Genomic DNA, 18,071 nt, shown 5'->3' on the forward strand with positions numbered 1-18,071 from the left:
AGACTTCAGATCTTGGCCTGCAATACTGTAGTGCCCACCTGTAGCTAAGGGAGACAACCCACTATTGTTTTAAAATGATGGATAAATTTGTTTTCTCCCCCTATCTAGAAGCCTTTAGAGGGAACTGACAATGATTCTAACCACTCCAACAACCATCAAAATACCTACAAGCAAATCCTGAATCCATCACTCTAGAGTCCAGTCTTGGCAGAAAAAAGAAAAATGAGGAGGAACCCAATAGAGATAGAGGGATGCTTTTGGAAGCCCTTATCACGAAATTCCAATGGATTTCAATATGAACATTTGAAAATTGTCGCATTCTGACTTTTCTAGTTCCTTGTCTAGAACTTGTAATGGTAATTGCTCCTGCCTTTACTTCTCCTTCACATCTCCTATTCACAATTCAAGGACTTTCTTCTCCCCCTAGAGATAAGAGTTATGCAATTTGGGAGTCTTTTAGATAGACCTACTGAAGGGGGTACCCCAATTGCCTCACCCTGGGTCCCTGTTCAGCATGGAAGACGCCAGAGTGGTCTGCGTCCCTATTCCCTATATTGGCAATTTGGGTAACCCCTTCAGAGGATGGTGTGATAGGAATAGGAGGTAGGAATTGGCTAGTCAGTTAGGGTAGAAAGACCCCAAAGAAAAGTAGCCAGTTTCTTGGCTAAAACTCAAAATGTCCTTGGGCCTTTTAGCAACATACTGTGTTGTTCCAAAGGCTAAAAATGTCGAAAATATTTGGGAGCTTTTAGCTAATCCTTAAAAGATTTTAGGGTTACCTCTTCAGAGGGGGGAATGTTAGAGTAGCCAAAAGCCCCATAAAAATAAATAAATAAATCGAAGAAGAAAGAGTGCATGAAGTTATCAGAAAAAAGTGATGGGGAGATATGGGAGGAGTTGGACGGGAGGGAGTGGGCATGGATTTGATCAAAACACCTTATGAAATTCTCAGTAAATTATTTAAAAAAAAAAAGCTGGGCATGGTGGCGCACGCCTTTAATCCCACCACTCAGGAGGCAGAGGCAGGCGGATCTCTCTGAGTTCAAGGCCAGCGTGGTCTACATAATGAGTTCCAGGCCAGCTGGGGCTACAGGGGGACCCTGTTTCAAAAAAGACCAAAAAAAAAGAAGAAATGTCAGGTAGGGATTTCTCTTCTCAGCAGTTGGGGATTCTTGGTTTCCCTCTTCAAAGTTAATTGTTTGTAGCCCTTGCATGCAGGTTACACTTCAGCTGTTTCCAGGCCTCAGTACAGTGACCCCACTGTATAACAAGGCATTCTCCAGCAGATTGATTCCCCACTGGGTTTTACTATGGGTAAAAGAGATGCTACCTCCTCACAGCAGCCAGTAATTAGCTCATAGGCCTCCAATCTAATGTTCTGTGAGTGGCAGTTGGGAAGTTTCACAACTTCACATGACCGCTTTACACCAGTGTCTTCTATTTTATTTTCTGAAATCTATAAACTTCTCAGATTCCTAATGTTGAGGACTGTAATCAGGTCTTGAAAACTGTTGGGTGATATTTGGCTGACCATGGGTGCCATGAGGATGTGTGGGTGGGCAAGTGGGGTGTGGATGGCAGCCCAATACAGCTCTACCAATGGGGCCATGCTGCCTGGGACGTGCCTCATTCTGCCACCATCTTTTGTATTTTCTTAATCCTATCCTTTGAAGCACAAAATTTTTAATTTTGATGAAGCCCAACCTTGACATGTTTTTATTTTATTGCTTGTGATTTTTAGTGCCATCTTTAAATCTTTTGCCATGGTAATTTCTCCAAAATTGTCTTCTAAGAATTTCATAGTTTCGCCAGAGTGGTAGCACACACCTTCAATCCTAGCACTTTGGGGCAGAGGCAGGCCTGGTCTACGTAGTGAGTTCCAGACCAGCTGGGGCAAGGAGACTATCTCAAAAGACAGAAAAAAAAAAGTTTCAATTGTTAAATTCAAGTTTTTGATTCACTTTTTAATTCATTTTGTTGTGGCCCTTTTTCATGTGAACTTTCAGTTGTCCCTACACCATTTGTTGAAGACTGTTCCCCCCGCCCCATTGAATAATCTTGATTCCCTTGCCAAAAATCAGTTGGCCATAAATGTTTAGTTGTTTTTTTTTATGAACTGCAGTATCTCTCTGCTAGTACTGGGAAAACAACTGTTCTTCAGCCTGTCAGTGGGTGAGCCCACAGTGGAGGTGCGACAGCAGTAAAAGGAAATGTGCTATGATGTTCTCAACAACGTGGTGGATCACAGTGGAAACCATACTGAAAGGCTGCTTAGGGAACGCCTCCATGCTCTAGACATTCTGGAAACAGCAAAGTGGCAGTGGCTACAGGTTCACCAGCAATTGCCAAGTGCCAAGGAGTGGGTATGGAAAGCTCATTCAGAAGGACTAGATGGGGTTAGTACCCTTCAGTCTTAATTTCAGGAATTGTCACATTCCTATGTGTATTCTACAGCAGCCAAGAGAACTGCACAGCAGAAGCACGGTTTTTACTGTATAAACTGTAAAGAGTGAGCCTTAATTAAATCTTAAAAGTAAACTAGAGCAGCTAAAGTCATGTTGCTACCCATGCCTGCCTGTCCTTGCCAAGCAGGCACCACATGCTTACCCTGGAGTTGATGCACATGTTCTTGTTCACGTTTTGTTTGTCATACATCATGGATAAGGAAGATGATACAGCACTGTCGGTCTTTTTCAGCTGATACTTTTCCTCTCAGCGTTTTGTTTTGTTTTGTTGTTATTGTTTTTGGTAGCCCCAGCTGTCCTGGAACTCACTATGTAGACCAGGCTGGCCTTGAACTCACAGAGATCTGCCTGCCTCTGCCTCCCAAGTGCTGGGATTAAAGGCGTGCACCACCACACCTGGCTGGTTTTTTTGTTGTTGTTTTTAATTATTTTATCTTATGTGGGTGCATGTAATGCCTGCATGTAGGTAAGCGCACCCGTGTTGTGCAGTGCCCATGGAGGACAGAAGAGGCTGTTGGATCCCCTGGAACTGGAGTTACGGACACTTGTTAGCTGCCATGTGGGTGCTGGGATTCGAACCTGGGTCTTCTGCAAGAACAGCCAGTGTTGTTAACTGCTGAGCCATCTCTCCAGCCCGTTTTTATTTATTTTTTATATTTATATTTATTTATTTTTGTCTTTTTGAGACAGGGTCTCCCTGTAGCCCCAGCTGGCCTGGAACTCACTATGTAGATCGGGCTGGCCTTGAACTCCCAGCGATCCACCTGTCTATGCCTACCCAGTTTTTGGAGACAGGATCTATGTAGCTGGCCTGGAACTCATTATGTAGACCAGGCTGGCCTGATTGAACTCAAAAACATCTGCCTGCCTTTGCCTCCCAAGTGCTGGGATTAAAGGTATGCATCATCACACATAGTCATTTGTTTTAATTTTATCTCTCTGGATCTGTTTGTGTCCTCAAAATATTAATGGCTTAATAATTAGTCATAGCCGGGTGTGGTGGCGCATGCCTTTAATCCCAGCACTCCAGAGGCAGAGGCAGGCAGATTTCTGTGCGTTCAAGGCCAGCCTGGTCTACATATTGAGTTCCAGGACAGTTAGGGCTACGGGGAGACCCTGTCTCAAAAAGACCAAAAAATAATAATAAAAATAATTAGTCATGTCACCGGGCGTGGTGGCACACGCCTTTAATCCCAGCACTAGGGAGGTGGAGGCAGGCAGATCTCTGTGAGTTTGAGTCCTACCTAGTCTCAATAACAAGTTCTAGGCCAGCTGGGCTACAGGGAGACCCTGTCTCAAAAAGACCAAAAAAAATTTAGTCATGTCATGCTTTTTACTTTTTTTGTTAAACCTTGCTTTGGTGCAGAGTCCAGTCATCTCCCCTCAGATACAACTCTTGCCCTGTAGGGGTGCTCATTGTAGCTCTAGAATTGTTGCTAATTGTATTTCAAATGTGACCTCTCTTGTGCCCGGACATGTCCAACTGTCCTTTTGGCCAACTCTTCTAATTGAGATACTTTTTCTTTAGAACCATTCTAACTGGTACCACATTGCTTTCATTTATATTTCCACGATTACTGGTAAAGTCAATTTTTTCTTCTTTTGCAGTGCTGGGGATCAAACCCAGGGCCTCATGTGCATAAGGTGAGCTGTCTCATCACTGAGCTGTGCTCTCAGCCTGAATACCATACACATATTTATTTGCAACTAATTTTTCCTTTTTGATAATAGCCAATCCACCTCTTTTATCCCTTTGTGTTTTATGTCTTGTCTTGGTGAGGGCTTAAGCTCACTTGCTAGGACAGCGGGCCACACCTTCCTCTTGCTTTTACGTAGTGCCTGATGCTGGATCAGCTGCATTCTCTTCAGAGTAAACCTAGACACACTCTATGTTAACCTTGCTCTGTTGCTAAAGGACTTGTGCGTGGCCACCCTTCCTGAAGCTGTGTCCGCCAAGTATCCTAGCTGCTCCTTCCCCACCCTCCCAGAGCACCACTACCCTTGCTCCTAACTATCCATCTCATGGTCTCATTTTTCCTAACAGCACTAGTGACTCCACATTCTCATCTCCAATGCAGCCTTTCCTTATGTAGCTGCCCTCAGGTGTCCTTCCTTTGTCTCAGGAAATGTGCCCAAAACAACCAACTCTTCCCTCAAGAGCCCCATGCCTGTATGTTGGTAGGCCTGGTTTCTTGCCTTCCTGGACCCAAGCATCAGCCTCCTTTTCATGTTCTCAGTACCTGCTTCCTAGGGATGACCTTCTCCCCTCTCTCCTGGTCACAGCTTCAGCCTCCTGACCATCCTTGTCACATTCTTCTCTTGCCCATGTCTTCAGGTAGAGGCTTGGCAAACACTTCCTAGTGACCCCTCTGCCCATGTCCTGTAGCTGTTGAGTGATTCTCAGTGTTTGTGCCACTGGGTCCAATTCAGAATCCAGAGTAGATTTGTAACTGCAGCTCAGCTCTTTGCTCCTGTGGTATGAATGTCTCTCTTCCCCAGAGAATATTACAGCTGGTATCTTACTTGTCTTCTCAGACTTGTTCCTGAAAACTTAAAAATATCCCAGAGCCTGCACTCAGGCAACCAGGGCCATCACAGTCTCTGGTTATATACCTCAGCCGGGATGATGTGCCAACTCAAGCCTGACAAAGCAGCTTTTAGGGACAATCTGTTACTAGGATCAGAGATTTCAGGCCTTTCCTGGTAACACTGTATGCTCAGCACCTACCCTAAATCAAACAGTGTCTTCCTGTTGAAGTAAACTGAGACAGAGAAAGTACCTTGGCCCAATTACGGTGCTTGCTGGTGGAGTCTGATGCTGGTACTCTTAGCGGGACGCTGGAAATTTGGAGGGGTCACCTGATGAAGTGTCTCTTCCCCCATTCCTAGCCCTTGTCTCCAGATTGTCATGGCTGAAGTCCACAGGGTTGGCCATTTATAACATCCCTCTGACATGCTCAGAGCTATGCTTCTTCCCAGGCTGCTGTGACCACCAGGTGGCCCCACCATGTCCAGGCCCCAGACCCAGGAACAGGCAGTGGATGCTGAAGGAGACTCATCCCTGTACAGGAATGACGAGGAGGGAACCCAGAGTTCCCACCGCATGTTGGGCTTCAGTGATGCACTGCTGTCCATCATCGCCACTGTCATGGTCAGTGTGGGGCCCACCTAAGACCCACCCTTGGTTTCTGCAGTATCCACAGATGCTGAAGCCTTTCAGGCAGGTGGGGGATGCCCAGAACTGGCCAAGAATCTACGTATCTCTGAGGGTCCCCAGCCCAAGAAATATGTGTTGGTTCTTTTTGTCTGTGTTCCTTTAGATCCTGCCTGTGACCCACACGGAGATCTCACCAGAACAGGTAATGAAAAGACTGCTTTGTTCAGTGGGCCAGGGAGAAGACCTGACCTGGGCTTGGGGATCTGACTCAACAATCTTCAGGTAGCAGAGTCCAAGGCAGGATTGCTCACTGAGAGGGTAGAGCATCTGTGCTTTCTACTGGCAGGATATATGCTCTGAGCAGGTGTGGATAAGGGCTTAAGCCTAGGCTCCTGTAGAAGGAACTTTGTGTTGGACTAAGTGGACAGACAGCAATATCCTTCACTGAGAAGGAAGTGGACCTATGCCAAGCCATCCTGAATGGGTAGAGAAGAGCTTTTAAAAGCATTTCTGTTTATAGCCAGCTTGATGGGATTTCTTTTTTTAGTCAAGAACATGTGGGTCTTTAGAAGAGACTTGGACAGCCCTTGGAGTGCCTCTGTTTCTTCCTGTGTAATTGGCATACCACCATAGCAGCCTCATGGGTACTGTGTATTGTGAAGGAGGAAGGTTACAGCTATGCCCAGATGGCCCAGCCACAATGAGGGCTGGCTCCACCCACACCTGTAAGCTGAACTGGATGCTTAAGGAGGCTCCAGAGCTGCTGAGGTTTTGCTTTTGCCCTGTGGAGAGATGGTTACAACACTGGTGTTGCATTATGATGAAAATTAAGTTCTTGGAGACCTGAGCATCAGACCACACCTGTGCTGGGCTCAGCTGTTCTGATGGAATTGTGCCTGCCAGTCACTGCTTGGGAGAGCTAGGGAGCAGTGGCTTAGGCCTTCTCTGGGAAGCCTATAGAATGGGCTTGGTTTAGCATGTCATGAGGTGCTTGCCTGGACACAATGAGAAGAGGGTTAATGTGAAGTGTCCACACCAGGATCAAAGAAATCCCAGAGGCAGCTTCAGCAGGAAACTGCTGCTTGTTGAATGTACACCCCAACTGCAGCATGGTGGACAACTTGTGTCTGTGACAGGGTCCTCTTTTGGATACTGACTTTTCAGTACTGAGTCTCTGTGTCCTAACTGGCTCTTAGAAAACTCTTGGGTCTGTAGGATGTATCCAAAGGGGATACTTATGGAGGAGGAGAGGCTGGCAACCCCTGAACAGGTACTGAAGCAGCAGATGTCTCCTTGGACATCGTTGTGCTCATTCTATTAGGGAAAGAGCTGTGGACTTTGAACAGTTTAACTGAGAAAGCACAGTGGACTGGAAATACAGACTTAGTGATAGAGTGCTTGCCTAGCCTGCATGAGACTCTAGATTCAGCCCCAGTACTTAAAAAAAAAATTGTGTGTATGTGTGTGCGCGCACGTATGCCAGTGTGTACATGCCATGGTACATGTGTGGAGGTCTGAGGACGACTTTCAGGAGTTAGTTCTTTCTTTCCAACATAGGTTCTAGGGATCAAACTCAGGTCATCAGGCTTGTACAGCAAGCACTTTGACTGGCTAAGTCACCTCACTGGTCCAATTTTTTTAAAAGAAGACTTTATTGCTAGGCCTGGTGGCAAATGCCTATAATCCTAGCTACTTGGGAGGCTGAGGCAAGAGGATTGCAAGTTCAAGGTGAGAAGTATACATGGGGGCATTTGAGAAGAGGAATCTGAAATGAAATGCCAAGTCACTGATGCATCTACTGATACTAGCACAAGAAAAAACAAGGAAACCAATACACCAATTAGTTTTTTGAGAATATGTTTAAAAACCATTAAACCCCCTCTCATGATTTCAGGTGCACTCTGTCTTGATTGAGGTTTCTTCCCAGAACACTGGTCTCTTCCAGCTATAGCCCCTTGGGTGGTATTCAACTGTGGAAAACCCACTCTGACTGTGATCTCACTGGGGACTTTTAGAAGTCTCTTTGCCCTTGGCGATTTGAAATTGCTCATCTAGGCGATACTGGGTCTGACTCTGCAGTAGTGTAAATGCTGTCTCTCCAAAATTTACATATTGGAACTTAAACCTCAAGGTGAAAGCTTTAGAAAGCAATTAGTGACCTTACAGAAGGGTCTGGATGCCTTTTGCTTTTTGTCCCTTGCATTGTAGCTGTTAGGATACCTATGACAGCAAACCTGTTGGCAGCCAGGATCTTTTACCAGTCATAAAGTGATGGTGGCAAGGCCTGTATTGCCCAGGAGCTCTATTGCTGTGGCAAAACTGCCTGCAAAAGATACCTTTGAGGGCGAGGATAGGGCCTGTAGAGGTGGGGTGAGTGTGGTGGAGGTGAGGCTGGACTGGGTGTCCAGATATAGCAGATATAGACTGGGTGTCCTCTGAGGCTGGGGATCTTCCTAGATGTCTCACTGTCCCTCTGGGTGTGAGGCCTTGCTCTTGAAATGGCCACTGTTGGGTTCTATGTGTTGTTTTATTCTAATAGTGTTCTCTTCATATAGCAGTTTGACAAAAGTATACAGAAACTTCTAGCAACTAGGATCGCTGTCTACTTGATGACATTTCTAATCGTAACTGTGGCCTGGGCAGCACATACCAGGTAGGGAGCCAAGCTTTTTTTTTTTTTAATTTTTTTGAGAATTTCACACATTAAGTACTATATTTACATAATTTCCAGTCATCCCCCACTTCCTCTCAGGAGCTGGTCCCTGGAGACAACTCATTCTCATTCTCATTCATTCTCTCTCTCTCTCTCTCTCTCTCTCTCTCTCTCCCCCCCTCCTCCCTCTCCCTCTCCCTTTCCCTCTCCCTCTCCCTCTCCCTCTCCCTCTCCATTGATTGCCTGTAGCTCTTCATCTAGAGGTGGGACCTTATGAAATTTACCCCACCCACATTGGCATGTCAACTGGTGGTATCATTATGCAGGTCTTACTTAGGCAATCATATTGTTGAGATTTCATGGATACAGCTTCCATCTCATGTCTGGAAGACACTATCTAGCAGCAGGTGTCCTGGTCATCTGGCTCTTAAGATCTTTCTGCCTCCTCTTCCTTGATGTTCTCTGCCACAGGTCTAGGAGGTTGCATTGTAGAGGTATCAGTTAGAGCTGGGTACCCCACAGTCACTTATTCTCTACATTTTGACCAGGTATAGATCTCTGTAATAGTCCCCATCTGTTGCAAAAGGAGTTTCTTTGATGAATGGTGAAAGCTAAACTTATCTGAGAGTCTAAGGACAAGTATTTAGAATACAGTTAGAAATGATATTGGTTTAGGAAATACAGTTAGAAGTTATTGGTGGCAGTAGTAGGTGTGCCTCTGAAGTCTGTGATATCTTCAGTCACTGATGATAGTTGGCTAGGTTTGTAGTACCAGGCATGAATTCCCCCAATATAAAAGTGTCGTATTGTACCATTAGGGAAATTTTGCTGGGCTGGTTGTTGCGATTTGTAGGCTTTACAGTTGAGTTGGGACTGTTGATTGCTTTTCTCCCTTGGCAGCTTGCATAGCACCTTCTGTTACTGTGAGAGCTAGGCCTCAAGGAGGAGGCTTCCGGGTCAGTTCCAGCTTGATTCTTCCAAGTCCTGTGTTTGAAGTGTGTGGTGTCTTCAACAATAGTGTTTACCTTCAAGCTTTGGGAGGCAACCTAGAGCAATGGCAATACCGTGTATTGTTTTTGGAGTCTTCTTGGACTACTATAGCCAACAACTCAAAGGGAGGTTTCCTGTGGGAGCCAGGATTTTTTAATTTATTATTTATTTATTTTTATTTTATTATTTTTATTTTGTGTGTGTGTGTGTGTGTGTGTGTGTGTCTGTCCCCTCTATATTTTCTGGAACGTGGGTGCTTGGATTCAAACCTGGGTCTTCTGCAAGAACAACCAGTGTTCTTAACCGCTGAGCCATCTCTCCAGCCCGAGAGCCAGGATTTTAAAGAAACTTTTATTTATTATTATTATTTTATATGTATGAGTGTATTGCCTGCATGTATATAAGTGCACCACATGTCGTACAATGCCTGTGGAGGTCAGAAGAGGTAATCAGATCCCCTGGAACTGGAGTTACAGACAGTTGTTAGCCACCATGTGGGTGCTGGGAACCAGACCCAGGTCCTCTGTAAGAGCAGCCAGTGCTCTTAACCACTGAGCCGGCTTTCCAGCCCCAAGCCAGGAATTTTGAAGCTAGGTCCTCATTATCATGTTTTGCTCAGGGTGGGTATAGGATACAGTGGGCTACTGCAGTAATACAGAGATACATTGTTCTTGGTGTCAGTGGCCCTCTCAGTTTACACCACCCTTGTCCCTGACTCTCACTCTGAAGCTTGTGCTTAGGACAGTGAAACATGGACATAGTTGTTCCAAAGAAGGCCTATTACTGTAGCACTACCCTCCAGCTTTCTTGTCTATAAGGTAGGACAGTCAAATACTTGCCCTTTAGAGCCACTGAAAGACCAGGGCAGAGTAGGGCAGACCTAAAGCAAGCTTAATGGCTATGTCTCAAGTCAAGCACAACCCCTTTCCTATATAGAGGCTGAGCATACAGATGTATTCTGGGGTCCTGAGTTTTATCTTAAGAGAGTAAAAGGCTCATTTGGATCCTAAGGGCACAGGGCTTCAGAGCTGCATGAATCCCTAACCACTGAACAACAGGCAGGCAGGGACAGGAGGCACCCAAAGGCAGAGCTCTGGCTGTGGACACTGCATCCCTGGCTGCAGATCAGCCTGTTCAAAGGAAATGCTTTTCAGGGAATGCTGGGGGGTGAGAAAAATCCACAACCCTGTTACAAGTGCAGGAAAAATTTTGATGTTATATACTTGTTCTTAGAAATACGATGGTGATAAATGGCTCTCCACTTTCAAGACGTGGACAGGATTACATTTTTGGTCTTCCTTGTTAGTGGAATGTCCAGAAGGGCAGCAGCCTAGTGGGTACTGGGTAGCTGTGACTTTGGCCAGATTTCCCTGGACCAGCATCATGGTTTATTTACCAGGGGCCACACCCACTTTGGAGCACAACAGCAGGGATCTGGGACCCAGGAAACCTGGGAGGAGGTAGCCAGCAGAACTGTTGTCTCCAAGACTATAGCTCCTCCTATTTGGTTTATTAGTAAAGGCCTCTGCCCAAGTGAGCAAGCCCCTGTCACTGCCATGGGCTGCACCCCAGGGTGGGGATGGCAGTTCAGTTGAGTCCAGCCCAAGAGAAGACAATGTGTTCAGAGTTGGGTGGGTAGCACCCCGAGCCAGGGTCAAGGCCTGTCGGGGCAACCTATGCTCATATTTCTGTGATAAATAGTGCTCTATTTTGTGTTCTATTTACATTGTAGTATCTCCACACAAAAAACATTTCTCTGTTAATAACCTGTTCCAACAGGTTTAATATATGAAATCTCTGGGGGCGGGGAGTGAGCAAAGAACATTTATTTTATTCAGAATGGATTTTAGGCCCAAGGCCTGAAGAGCAGATACATTGCATTAATGGAGCTCTTGCTCCACATTCCCAGAAAGTGTGGCTAAACAAAGTTTGTGAGACAGGCAGCTTACAGCTACTCCGTCAGCCCTGCCCACAGCAGGATCTCCATAGACAGCTTGAAGTCCCCAGTCTCTGTTCAGAAGTTTGTCTCCAGAGGCATTCTATAAAAAACCTCCCTAAGAGCTACCAAGTATACGGGTGGTTCCTGCAAACTGCTTCTGTTTAAAGCATCATGCTTTAAATTAGGAGCAAAATAATGGGAAGAACATGTGGGAAAGGCGGGTGACCTTTCTGACCTTCATATAATAGGTTGTAGTTACATATTTTTAGTTACATTTTATTTGTGCATGCATGAATATGTGTGTGTGTGTGTGTGTGTGTGTGTGTGTGTGTGTGTGCACCCAAGGTCTGAGGATAACTTGCAAGAATTGGTTCTTGCCTTCCACCATGAAGATCCAGGGATTGAACTCGGCTTGGTAGCAAATACCTTTACCTACTGAGCCAATTTTTATTAGCCCACTAGGTCGTATTTTAAGTTTGGCCAAAAGTGACATCTTTAATGATATTTTTAACTGGAAAATGCTGGAGAAAGTGTGTTTTCATTTTAATTTTATTGGGAGCCATATTTAAATGATGACCCATCTTCTCTTTTTCCTAACTTTAGATTGTTCCAGGTTGTTGGAAAAATAGATGATACACTTGCCTTGCTCAACCTGGTGAGTTATTATTGTTTTGAAAAATGATTTTAGTTGAATTTAGCCTTCCTGGGAGATAGGGAAGGATATGCATCCTCATAGCCTGGATTTTATCCATTTCTGGAAATTCCTCAGATGATCCCTGTAGTGTCCATCTGTCCAGAACAAGGGGCACAGGCTTCTTGGGGAAAGGCCTGGCCCCACACACTCTGGATTGGTAGGGCCCATGGGTACCTTGCCACCTCCCTGGAGTGCCCCCTTCTTCCTCCCCAGTCTTTATGGTAACCATGATCTCCTTCCTTTCCCCCCACTTCAGGCCTGCATGATGACCATCACTCTTCTACCCTACACAGTGAGTAATGATCATTTCCCCCCAGGCCTCACTGAGCACCCATGTGTGACACTGCTCAGAAATGAAGACTGGGATTTAAGACTTAGGCCACTGAGTACAAAGTGGAGAGTTTCAGAGAACTAGTGGTTAGGGGCTGAGTGGAGGAGGGAACTTAAGGCTGTTGGAGCAGAGGCCACCATGAGGGCCCCTAGTGCCCTTTGCTTCCACCTGCCTTTCTCCACCAACTCCACTAACAGGTCTGAAGAAGCAGACCTGTTAAAATTCTAGTAAGGGGGCTGGAGAGACTCCTCAGCGGTTAAGAACACTGGCTGCTCTTGCAGAGGACCTGGGTTCAATTCCCAACACCCACATGTAACAACCATCTCTTAACTCCAGCTCCAGGGGATCCAACACCCTCTTCTGACCTCCATAAGCACTGCATAATATGGATACACTTACACATATGCAGGCAGTACAGTCATACAAATAATAATACACTCGTACAAATAATAAAATATTTAAAATTCTTAATATATGCTGTTGGCACAAATATATAGGACTATAACACAGAGAATTCAGTTCTAGGGGATTTTATATGAGTTTGGTGACATTGACTTTAAATGTCTGAAACCCATGAATTTGCTCTGTCAGAGGACTGTGAATAATCCCACTGCTGTTTCCACACCACTGGCTCCATGCTAGGACAGTTTGCCTAGCACAGAGAAAGGGAGAGTCACTGTATGCCATCTCAGAGCCTAGGAGATCTGATAATCTTTGGGGGGTTTATGGGGGTTCTTTTGACAGTTTTCTCTAATGGTGACCTTCCCTGATGTGCCCCTGGGCATCTTCCTGTTCTGCATGTGTGTGATTGCCATTGGATCTGTGCAGGTAGGGACCTGTATCCTATGGATATATGTGTAGGTTGAGTGCCAGTGTCCTGATCTCCCACAACCCAAGGAGTCTGGGTCCTACCCATGAACACATTTGGGACATGGCATACCCAGGGCCCTGACTTGCTGAGGGAAGGGCCTCACACAATCTCAGGAGTAGGACAAGAGTTGCCACCTCCTTCTCTATCCCAGCCTTCCAGAACATCCTGGGGGATGGGGGAGCCTATACCTAGGAAAGGGGTCCTCTTGTCCCTGACCCCTAAAAATGTATTAGTCTAAGGGTTGACTGGCTATGGTGTTCCCTCTGCCTGTTGATGGTGCTCTTCAGCCTCCTTTTTCCCTATAGGCACTGATTGTGGGGTATGCCTTCCATTTCCCACACCTACTGAACCCACAGATCCAGTATTCTACGCACAGGGCCCTGTCCCGGCAGCACGTCTTGCGCCTTGTCCTGCGTGGTCCAGCCCTGTGCTTTGTTGCTGCTGTTTTCTCCCTCTTCTTCTTCCCCATGGTAAGTCTTAGGAGCTCAGGGGCAGTCAGCTGAAAAAAATCAAGGCCTGCTAACAGGAAAAAAGCAGGTAATGCCAAAACCATTTTTTTTTCAGGGCAGGCTATTTAAGCTGGCTTGGGTAGGATCAACTTAAGTACCATGGAAGCACACTGAGGGGCTGGTGAGGGGCTGGTGAGATAGTTCAGCAGGTAAAGGTACTTGCCATCAAGCCTGATGACCTGTTTGATCCCCAGGATCTCTGTAGTAAAAGGAGAGCCAATTCCTGAAAGTTTTCCTCTGACTTCCACATGCGTGCTAAAGTGCATGCGTAAAGATAAATAAAATAAATACAATGGAAATTAAATGTTTGGGGGCTGGAGAGATGGCTCAGCGGTTAAGAACACTGATTGTTCTTGCAGAAGACCCAGGTTCGAATCCCAGCACCCACATGGCAGCTAACAACTGTCCATAACTCTAGTTCCAGGGGATCCGACAGCCTTTTCTGTCCTTCGCAGGCATTGCATGACACAGGTGCACTTACCTACATGCAGGCAATACACGCATACACATCAAATAAAAAATATTTTTTTTAAAAATGTTTGGTGAGCATTCAGAACATGCCAGGTTTAAAGTAGATGGGCTGATATGGGCCTGTAACTGCTACAAAGGTATCCTGAAGGCCCTGACAGGTTGTCTGAAACTGCGTGAGGGCTGAATGGTACAAGCTGAATGGGTGGGACCCAGGGCACACAGGGACACTGCAGTCATGAAACAGAGCAGAACGCTGTATGGGAACCATCTAGCCAAGTCGGCTTTGACTGGGGGGTTCCAGGGGAAGTTTCTTTTCAAGTCTATTTCTGTTTTTTTTCTTTTTTGGGGGGGGCGTTTTTTTGAGACAGGGTCTCCCTGTAGCCCCAGCTGTGCTGGAACTCACTATGTAGACCAGGCTGGCCTTGAACGCACAGAGATCCGCCTGCCTCTGCCTCCTGAGTGCTGGGATTAAAGGCATGCGCCACCACGCCTGGCCCAGCTTCCTTTATTTTCTAATAGGGATGCTTGTCTTTTGTTTCGCTGTTACTGTACTTTATTCATTTTGAATACTAAACTCTTACCAGGTGCATGACTTGTGTGCATTTCCCCCCTTGTGGTTGTCCTTCCACTTCGGCCAGTGCCCTTGACACAGAATTCATTTCCATAAGGACAGTTGACTGGATTTTCCTCTGTCACTCCTGCTGCTCCTCCATCTGGGGCAGGGTGGGACCAGGCTTCAGGTATAAACAGCCACTACCCCCAAGGCAGACCTAACCTGTTATCTCTCCCTGCAGTCATACCTGCTGATGGTGACCATCATCTTCCTCCCTCACATCAGCAAGGCCATCAGCTGGTGCAAAGACAAGTTCATGGGTAGGTGACCATGCACAGCTCTACAATGAGCACATTGGGAGGTTCTACCACATCTCAGGCCACTCCCAAGGACCACTGGGAGCAAAGCATCAGTATGTGATGGCTCAGGGCTCATTCTTCTGGGCCCACCCTAGCTTTGAGTGGGTTTGCTGGGCCCTGGCTGCTTCCTGCCTCTTAGAATCTCTGTACCATTTCTTCCTGCCCCCTTGGAGAAGAGGGCATTGATAGTCATACTGGCCTGTTAGTCCCCCAACTAGGCCAGTTCCTCATCCTGGCATGTCCACAGGCCCCAGGGAGCCTCCAGCTCACAGTGTGGAGTCCTTCAATATTGACCTGCATGCACCCCTCAGCAAGGAGCGGGTAGAAGCCTTCAGTGACGGTGTCTATGCTATCGTGGCCACACTTCTTATCCTGGACATCTGGTGAGGACCCCAACTCTGCTGCTTTGGCCCATCTTCCAGATGGTGGTATGTCTTTGAATCCTGGTATCTTGTCCCAGAAGATCTCACTCAGTACCAGCCTCTCCTTGGGTGCCCACAGCATTATACAAGCCCCCTTCCTCAAGGGAGGTCAGAGATCTTGGGAACTGGGCCTTCCTGAAGCACAGGTGGTGACTGGGTGCCAGGGAGAGCCAGTTGTCCAAGGCTGCCCTGTGCCTTCCACCCCAGACATAGGCAGGCAGCCCCCTCTGGCCTTGTCCCCTGCACCCATGTCCCTTAGGACTGGCTTTTCTGCATGGCCTGGCTCCACTGCAATCCTGGAGTTCTAGTCTAAATGCTCACTTTCATTTCCAAGTGTCTGCCTTGTTTTTTAAGCCTCCTGCCTGCCTCCTGCCTGCAGTTTCTCCATCATATTCCGTTACTTACTTCATTAAATGTGTCATGGCACTGACTATAGTCTGTACCTGACAGTCTGATCCTCCTTATACTTCTTGAGGTTTTTCTACTGTAATTTGTAAATTTTTTATAAACTGGAAGTAAAGACTCATTAGTACCTGATTCCTGAGGCCTAGATTTAAGGAACACTCCAGAACAATATGCCTTTGCTTCCACTCTGAAGCCAGGGTCAAAAGATGTGATCTAGACATTGCAATTGGAGCTGGGATTCTGGCAAAGGGGAGGCTACCACCCTATTGCTTGGGGTCTTGCTTCATGTGACTCCTGCTACCATCCTGTTCCCTTTCCCTCTGGCCACTGATTGAAGGAAGCAGCAAGTGCTTAGGTGCCATTTCCTTCATACCCAGGTACTAGGGTGCCATCCCCAGGCTCTATGCTCAAGAATGTAGCCTCCACTACAGTCTGCAAGATTCAGGACTGCTGACTCAGGACAGCTGCAGGGACCCTTCCTGTAGATGTCCCACCCTCAGAAGCCTGGCACTAGCCAATTAATCATGAGAGTTGCCTGCCAATCCTTGGCTGGCAAGTAGAGCTGCCAGTTGACAAAGAACATATAGGACTAGATAAATTTGCATTTGAGTGAAGAATAGAGGTAACTCCAGTATGCTAATTATATGTAAACAGTATGTAGAAAACATTTTATGTGTTAGAGCAGGCACATCATTGATGTCAAATTTACTTTGTTATGCTTGGTCTACCCCTCTGGGTCTGTCATCCCTGGAAGGCTGTTAGACAAATGCCATCTGTTCATGCTTCCCAGTGAGGACAATGTTCCAGATCCCAAGGATGTGCAGGAGAAGTTCAGCGGCAGCCTCGTGACTGCCTTGGGTGCATATGGGCCACAATTCCTGGCGTACTTCGGCTCCTTCGCCACAGTGGGTCTACTCTGGTTTGCCCACCATTCACTCTTCCTGCATGTCCGGAAGGCCACACAGACCATGGGGTTGCTCAACATACTCTCACTGGCCTTTGTGGGTGGCCTCCCTCTGGCCTACCAGCAGACTTCTGCCTTCGCCCGGCAACCCCGTGATGAACTTGAGCGAGTTCGTGTCAGCTGTGCCATCATCTTCTTTGCCAGCATCTTCCAGTTTGCCATCTGGACTGCGGCCCTGCTCCACCAGGCAGAGACACTGCAGCCAGCCGTACGATTTGGTGGGCGGGAGCATGCCTTCATGTTCGCCAAGCTTGCGTTGTACCCCTGTGCCAGCCTGCTAGCCTTTGCTGCCACCTGTCTGCTGAGCCGGTTCAGCACTGCCATCTTCCACCTGATGCAGATCGCGGTGCCCTTCGCCTTTCTGCTGCTGCGCCTCCTCGTGCGCCTTGCCCTGGCAACCCTACAAGTCCTGTGGGGCCTCCGGCCATGGCACCCCCAGCCGTGCCTGGTTGAGCCAGAGGCACAGTCCCAGCTCCTGCCTGCCCCCTGCTAGCACCAAGGAAGCCACACCTGTCCATCCCAGGCAGACTGGAAAGGGTTCCCTGAAGATGGCCCAGCAGAGGATGGTTGTGGCCCTACAGCTATGGTTTCATTGGCCTGGGTATTGTTTCCATTGTGAAATATAAAGATCTACTTCAAAAGTATGAAAACTTCCCTTTTTGCAGTGAGGAGTTTCATGGTAACTCCTTTTACTGCTTTTACCCATTTATTTTCTTTACCCTAAACACTGCCAGTATAATCATCTCTGATTAACCTGAACAAGCCTATTGGGGCTGTTAGTGGGATCTTGAGGCAGCAGGGCCTAGCCAGGATCTGAGGCCCATCCCTACTCCTTATTCTGACCTGCATGTGGCCACATATAAGCCACTGCTCTGCTTGGAGCCTTGGGGCAGTTGCTTCTCCCTGAGTCTGGGCTGGCTGAGCAGGAAGGCTGCTGTCCAGTTGGCTGACATCTCAAGTGTAGAGCTGCCATGGTGAGACTGCCAGTCCTGCCCATCCCCATATCAGTTACAGGACAAAGATGAAAGGCAGTTACAGGACAGCAAAGCCCACACTGTATTTGGCCTGGATATGTTAGGTACATTCAGGTAGTGATAAGTTACACACAAAGACAGGACCAGTGCACAGGACATACCCCACAAAAGGGACAATCTCATTTAAATACAGAGGACAAACTACACTGACTGCAATTTACAAACAATTCCTACAAATTGAAATCAGAGTGAAAACTACATCACAAAAGACTTGTTTTGAACACTGCAAATGACATGAACATATAGACAGAGAT

General features: G+C 46.9%; 1 protein-coding gene across 7 annotated transcripts in view; it reads left to right on the forward strand.

Annotated features, from left to right (window-relative positions):
- Window positions 1–17,427, forward strand: part of Tmem175 (transmembrane protein 175) — a 30,028-nt gene extending 12,601 nt beyond the window's left edge. The window contains exons 2-12 of one of the 7 annotated variants that reach the window (XM_008841793.3): window positions 4,074–4,109; window positions 5,445–5,616; window positions 5,786–5,824; window positions 8,181–8,275; window positions 11,808–11,859; window positions 12,155–12,190; window positions 12,974–13,057; window positions 13,406–13,570; window positions 14,875–14,953; window positions 15,240–15,375; window positions 16,574–17,427. In XM_008841793.3, coding sequence (XP_008840015.1) covers window positions 5,473–5,616; window positions 5,786–5,824; window positions 8,181–8,275; window positions 11,808–11,859; window positions 12,155–12,190; window positions 12,974–13,057; window positions 13,406–13,570; window positions 14,875–14,953; window positions 15,240–15,375; window positions 16,574–17,276 — 1,533 coding nt within the window. In that variant the 5' untranslated portion in view covers window positions 4,074–4,109; window positions 5,445–5,472 and the 3' untranslated portion in view covers window positions 17,277–17,427. The other 6 variants (XM_008841791.3, XM_008841795.3, XM_008841794.3 and 3 more) reach the window with 6 other exon arrangements.
- Window positions 17,428–18,071: the final 644 nt, after the last annotated feature.

The sequence above is a fragment of the Nannospalax galili genome, unplaced genomic scaffold, assembly GCF_000622305.1.
Source record: "Nannospalax galili isolate Female #2095 unplaced genomic scaffold, S.galili_v1.0 scaffold101, whole genome shotgun sequence".
NCBI classification, from domain to species: Eukaryota; Metazoa; Chordata; class Mammalia; order Rodentia; family Spalacidae; genus Nannospalax; species Nannospalax galili.